The 7,225-nt window shown below is 51.1% G+C and overlaps 1 protein-coding gene across 1 annotated transcript; it reads left to right on the forward strand.

Annotated features, from left to right (window-relative positions):
* Positions 1–3,545: 3,545 nt before the first annotated feature.
* BBK36DRAFT_1108957 (carbohydrate-binding module family 42 protein) lies at positions 3,546–5,081 on the forward strand (the record flags this gene model as incomplete). The annotated part of the gene is made up of 1 exon (XM_024889423.1): positions 3,546–5,081. One exon carries the CDS (start codon positions 3,546–3,548, stop codon positions 5,079–5,081), a length of 1,536 nt encoding a protein of 511 aa, XP_024754241.1.
* Positions 5,082–7,225: the final 2,144 nt, after the last annotated feature.

Consider the following 7,225-nt stretch of genomic DNA (forward strand, 5'->3'; position numbering starts at 1 on the left):
GGTAGTTGCTGGTAGTCATTTTTGCAGGTCAACTGCTGTCTACTTCATAAATTGCAGGCAAGAGATCCATTGGCTTCTTGCTCATGGTGAGTCACCCATGCTTAACGTATCTTTCTGAACAAGGCGTCATTCATATGTGGCAAGGAGAGGAATTGTCCTATTGGCAGATAAGCTAAGGCACAGCTTCATACGAATCCAAGCTGTAACTGATTCTGCTGTAACTGAAGAGCAGATGGTAAGTACCTGATAGAACTTGTGTAGGAAGTGAAAATGCAATATACGTAAATGGATTATGGATATTTCAGCCTCACACCTATATTGAGAACCGGCCCTCCAACACCCCAACTCGTCTATCCAGCATTCCGAAATCTTACATAGTGAGCCAAAGCACGGCTTACATTCTTCATATACTTATTTCATAGCCTTAGGGACAGTAGCAGATTAGGATCTCATGTCCGGTTATCGCAGTAGCAGTAATAGACATACTAATTTGCTGGGATGATGGATAGCCAAGTTGGGCTGTAGGATAATATTGAATGTAGAGGGAAGAGATGTGTTTGCACATGTGTATTCGTCATGTGTAAAGATCTTAAGTGTTCTAGATATAGTGTTGGGGAGGCTGAACCTCTATTATATTAGCAATCCTTCAGGGATGAGTGACGCATCGTTCCGCTTCCACAAATAGCCACCAACCTTCTCTGACTATTTGCCTAAAGAGAAATCGCTTACTCGACGAGTTCTCCTGTTTCTCTTCCACTGATAAGTTTTTATTGCGAAAACGCTCTCTCCTGCCATCTCAGATACACGAGACACAATTCGACTATTCTGGTCCTAATATGCACGCATATAGAAGAGATGACGCACTGGTAGGAGGCTTTTCAACTTCCCATATACTCATGAATCCTTACACCGTCAACAGGGGACGGATCTCGACGACAGCGCAAAGCGCCGCTCTCTACTGACATACTTACCTCTTTGCATGAGATGTACGAGTTACTAGACAGCAAGACGGGAGATCCCATCAGACTACAATGATCGTACAACCCGAAGTCTTCAGAACCGCCACCTATGGATCAAATCCTGCGCCAGCCCCCTGCACCCATGCTACGCTTTACCAATCAAGCTATTATTCAGTCCTAATGGCATGCAAAGACTCATTAGCCGCCAACTCCTTTAAGGACCTGTCGAATGGCTTAGGACAAGTCAAGCTCCTGACTCACCGTATAGCTAAGCAGCTTGGCTTACGCGTTCCTGATGAGCAGTCCCTGGCAGATCCAGGAGCTCCTTCAAAGAATAGCCGGTTTCTTCGACAGTTCTAGTTCTCGCTCCCGCTCCTTCATCTTCGCCAACTTGATAGTCTATGTACTACCTTTCCAATAAATGCCTCTTTCTGGGTCAACTCCCGTGTGAAATACAAACGAGACGAGGTACGCATGCTCCGAAAGCCGTTCCTTAAGCGGTGTAACATTACATTAGTCTCATGATATGGATAGACAATATAGTGACGATATGTCTTCGGTTCGAGGAGAAGCAGACTATATTGGCAACAAAGACTGCCAAACTTCGCACCTCCCTAAACAGGCAAGGGATTAGTGGGCCTCTTTCTCAACTGGTAATGCCGTCTTTTGGTCGCCGCTTTATTAGCGAACCATCTCGGACTTGAACCGAAAGCTTTGCTATGAGCCGTCCTTGTCTCGTTAGACGGCTGGTTTATCCTATGTAGACGATGGAAACTAATGGTTGTATATCTTGTTTTGTAGCGGAATATCGGCTCACGTCACCAGCATGTCCATCATCATGTGTTATATCGAGAGTCAGCACGTGTTCCATCTCCGGGGGGCACGAGATCTCCCCAGTTGGTGAGTCGCAGCCAGGGCATCCCGTCACTCGCACCCTCGAGCCTAGATCCAATCACCACACTGCTATACACCGTAGTATCCTTTGCATGAAATGGGCAGAAAGGCAAAAGGCGTCAGTGTCACAACGACATCCCCCTCGCTTCGGCTTCGGAAGGATTTCCCCACAGGAATGCAACTCTAGAGCTATCCTTGCTTCTCCCATGAGCCGCTCTGGCCCGAATACGCCCAGAACCCACGTCACGAGGGAAATCTGTCGATCCGGGGAAGAACCTTGATGTATGTATGTACGGAGTTGGGAGTGCAGTAAACGCTGTGATCGGCATTGTGCTTCTTGGAACGCCCAACCCCGGAGTTAAGCACGCAAATCCAGAAGCGACGCTTGCAGATCCAAGGAGCCCTGCAACCCCGGACGCAGTTCGTTCGACCTGGGGTAGTAACACAGTAGTAGTCTGGAAGCGCGGTGCCGTGACTTGTCGAGCATGTGATGCTCAGGACCGGCTGTTAATCCCCGATGCCAACAAGGCGATTCTTTTCCCCACGATGGCAGTGGATACCTGCATGCAGCATGATCCTCCTCCAGGCAAACAATCTAAACGTCGACTGCTATTGGCACGCCTGGGGAGAAATTCCCGCACGGGCCAAATCGAGCGAAGCCAAGAGGAACGACTCGGGTGGCCTGGCGAGGCGAAGCAGAGAAGAACCGAGACTCGGAGGACGTCGAACACACACAGACGCGTAACTATACACATGACGCGACACCGACTTGTAATATAGATTCAATGTATATGCTTGGTATACTCTGTATGCGCTTGTTATATGTGCCGTCTCGGCGAATCTCTCCCCTGCTAGCTTGGTGACTATTCATGCGGCATCCTGTTGAAAAGCGTCCCGCAGAACTAACATCGTGTATTAGTCGCCGGAACTGGGGTAAATCAATTGTGATGCTATACTACTCTCCGATAGGATCGGCAGTTGAAGCAGAAGCCCGTGAAGGGGGATGAGGAAACTGGAGTTGTCTGTGTCACTCGAGACACAATACTGGACTAGGGCTTCAACATCACATGGACGGTCCTGCCATTGTCTCCTGATTACGTCTCATATCTCCTGAAAGGCAATATCAAGCTTTCATTGGAGAGATGACAACATAGTTTACTTCAGCTAGTGCATCTCTCATCTAATGCAGATCCTTGGTCCATCGGAAGAGGCACAACTTGGCGCGGAGTTGCTGGTCAGTATTCGATCCGTGCTGGCAACAACCTCACGTCAAGCCCGTCATGGGGCCATTCTTTTGAAATGCCAAAGAGCAAGCAAAACAAGGCACAGGGTTACAACATGAACGGAGCTAACTCGCCCATTCCAGAGTTTATCTGGGACTACTGAAGTCTACATGACAGGTCAGCTCAGATCTCACTTGAGAATAAGCAGCCACAAAGGTAGTATTCGCAGACTATGCAGTGCTTTACCCGCGACTCCTCGACAATCTCCTGCCTCTTTCGTGATAGATGTTGTTGTTGTTTACGAAAAGAGACGTTGCATGGTGTTGGGCGAAGGACTTACATGGGTAGACACGATAGACTTCAAGGAGCTTAAAAGCCCGACGAGAGCGCTCTTTTGCTGAGGTATCTTGCCAATCCAGTCGCCACCCATCTCATAGTCTCCTTAATTCAACGACTATACAGTTCAGCCATGTTCTCTCGAAGAATAGACCGTCGGCGTTCTGGCCTCCTCGCCTTGGGTCTCGTTGCCGCGAGCCCCTTGGCTGCAGCTGGACCTTGCGACATCTATGCATCTGGCGGCACCCCCTGTGTCGCTGCTCACAGCACCACCCGCGCCTTGTACGGAGCCTATTCAGGCCCTCTGTATCAAGTATCACGAGGCTCTGATGGTGCCACGACCAACATTGGACCGCTGTCCGCCGGCGGCGTTGCCAATGCCGCTGCCCAAGACTCGTTCTGCGCCGGCACGACCTGTCTCATCTCCATCATCTATGACCAGTCCGGCCGTGGCAACCACCTCACCCAGGCTCCTCCCGGCGGCGCTGCAAGCGGTCCTCTGCCCGGAGGCTTGGACAATCTCGCCGCCGCGGTGGGAGCCCCCGTCCGGCTGAACGGCCAGAAGGCGTACGGCGTCTTCATCGCCCCCTATACCGGATACCGCAACAACAACGCGAACGGCACTGCCACGGGCGACCAGCCGCAGGGCCTGTACGCAATCTTTGACGGGACGCACTACAACACTGCCTGCTGCTTCGACTACGGAAATGCCGAGACCAACAGCATGGACACCGGCAACGGCCACATGGAGGCCATCTACTTTGGCACCGGCGACGGCTCCGGGCGCGGGACCGGCGCTGGCAGCGGCCCCTGGATCATGGCCGACCTCGAGAATGGGCTCTTTTCGGGATTCAGCCCCATCAACAACCCTGCTGACCCAACAATCTCCTTCCGGTTCGTCACGGCCGTCGTCAAGGGAGAGCCGAACCAGTGGGCCATTCGCGGCGGTGATGCTACTTCTGGTACCCTGTCGACGTTCTACAGCGGCCAGCGCCCAGCAAACGGCTACAACCCCATGAGCAAAGAAGGTGCCATCATTCTGGGCATCGGTGGCGACAACAGCAACCGTGCCCAGGGCACCTTTTACGAGGGCGTCATGACTTCGGGCTATCCGTCCGACAGCACGGAGAACGCGGTCCAGGCCAACATTGTCGCCGCCAAATACGTCTACGACACTTCGCTGATGACCAGCGGCCCGGCTCTCACCACCGGCTCGTCTATCTCACTACGGGCCACGACCTCGTGCTGCACAAACCGCTACATCGCACACACCGGCGCCACCGTCAACACTCAGGTGGTTTCGTCGTCGAGCAGCACCGCTCTGAAGCAGCAAGCCAGCTGGACGGTCCGCACAGGTCTCGGAAACAGCGCTTGTTTCTCGTTTGAATCGAATGACAGCCCCGGAAGCTTCATCCGGCACTCCAACTACCAGCTCATGGTCAACGCCAACGACGGGAGCAAGATTTTCTCCGAGGACGCCACGTTCTGTCCGCAGGCCGGTCTCAACGGCCAAGGCAACTCGTTCCGGTCTTGGAGCTATCCCACCCGTTACTGGCGTCACTTTAACTCGCTGGGCTACATCGCGGCGAATGGCGGAGAGCATGACTTTGACACGACGACTTTGTTTAACGATGATGTGAGCTTCGTGGTCAGCGCCGGCTTTGCATAGATGGCCTGATAGCGTGTAAGCGTTGCTGCGGATATTGGCTTTGTTGGACAGCTTCAATTTATTCTTGATCTGTTCCCTGTCAGCTATAACTGGAAGAGGAACAATACCCGTAAAATAGGCAAAAGTAGATAGAAATGTATATACGCTGTGATTGATGATCTCAGATAAGCCACTTCATCGCTTAACATGACACTTCCTCAAGTGCAGAGTCTCTAATTGTGCTTAATCACATGAACGGCCAACTCTATGCGTAAGATTGTTCAAGTGAAAGCAATTCGGGCCATCAAATTTCCAAAGTCCTACACGCGTGTTAAATCGCTAATTATATGTTAATATTTCGGACGTGATCAGTTCGATATTGACTCTTGTCTGCAAAACAAATACACATGGCTTTGACGTCTTCATTTTCAAGATATGCTCCACCACGTTTGATTGAAAAGTAGGATCTCTGCGAAATCTGAAATTCCAAGACGCACAACTCGCCGTTTCATACAGCTCTGAGCGTAACTCAACCTTAGTAGTATGGATGTAAGCTGGTCGGGTACATGTAGCCTTGTTTGATATCCGCGTGTAAGAGACGCTACTGGATCTCAGTTTCTAATTATACTCTCAGACAGTTCAGCGTCATTGCAGATATCCAGCCATAATCGGAAACAAGTGAGCTCGTGACCCAATCAACGTCACGACAAGCTTCCAAAAGGAGGCTAGGGAACTTCCAACAAGCCCCAGAGAGAGATATTTGAGTTCTCGTATTATGCAGGTGGCTTCTGTGTATCTACCAGATTTGGCATGTCATAATCCAACTCGGCTCAAGCCACAACCTACCCACCTAACTATCTTATTACACACAACTATTGAAGGTCTACTAGGGGACTTTTGGATCCCTTGAATGAGCTGCTATATGAAACACTTGATGATTAACGAAATAGAAAGAGGTATGACCTTAGCAACATGGTTACAATTATCCTCGCGCTATACCGTCTTTCTTATAGGCTTCTCTTTGAAAGTATAAGGGGCACATCAGTTGAAGATCCAGTGTGTCCGGAATATTGTAAGCATCGGATGTCGGTTGAGACGCGAGAGCATCCCTCCAAGACTGGTTCTGCATCGCATTGGTCAAGGCAACAAAGAACAGCATCGATCGGTGGCCTACCCTGCCCGTTGTGATTTTTGATGCTCGCATGTCGAGACGTGCCGCGTGCCGTAAAGCGGATGATTCTCAGACGGACAATTCAATTTTTTTCCGGGGAGCCAATCAAGATGTAGAGTCTGAGATTGACGTTATGGCCAGAGTTCCTACCCATCACGATAGAGGACGCCGCCAAGCCCCGACCTGACCTCTTTGACAGGGCTTACATCGACGAGCTTGACAAGGGGATTTCGAGAGGACGGCCTGAGCTGTCCGATGCTTCTCCCCTCAAGACACAAGGATATACCGGTGGTAAACAACTCCGTTCTGGAAGTTGAATTACGACGAGGTGGAGCCAGTCCACGACGGCAACACCCGCACGTTCAGCCCGACGTAACACGCCGGGACTGACCCCGTTACTGCGCCGGCGACACCCGGAGGGCGGCCGGAGTATCGCATGACCCAACTGGATGACCATGCGTTGACGCCGCAGCCCCAAAGGCTTAGTTCGGGGCGCCGGCCGTCCTTAAGGAATGCAGGAGACTTGGCGAAAGAACATGGCGACAACACCCTCACAGGCGGTGAATGCGGGAAGCGCGAGGAGATCATCGATACACAACACCCGTGGAACAAAGACACTTCTCGCAAGCACGGACGCTACAAAATACCGCCTCGGGTCCCACTGAACTCTCGATTGCCAAGAGCTCTCGGAATCACAAAATAGTCACGAGAACATGACTCCTGCATCATTCATTTCGTCGAGATCTTGACGGGTTGGCCCCCGAAAACAGAAATACAAACCAATCTTCCGACTTACACGATCTCCAAGGTACGAGTACTATATTACTATAGCCACTAAGCTCCCGGGCTCCGCCCCGCACTCCACGTCAAGTCATTCCAGCACATGTATTCACTGCCTCCGACAAATCAGTACATTTGCGGTTCTCTCAGCTTCGCCAACACCCAGCAAACTTGTTCTTTTCCTCTGCACTACTCTGCCATAGAGCTGAAGAGC

Source organism: Trichoderma citrinoviride, assembly GCF_003025115.1.
Source record: "Trichoderma citrinoviride strain TUCIM 6016 unplaced genomic scaffold BBK36scaffold_1, whole genome shotgun sequence".
NCBI lineage: Eukaryota > Fungi > Ascomycota > Sordariomycetes > Hypocreales > Hypocreaceae > Trichoderma > Trichoderma citrinoviride.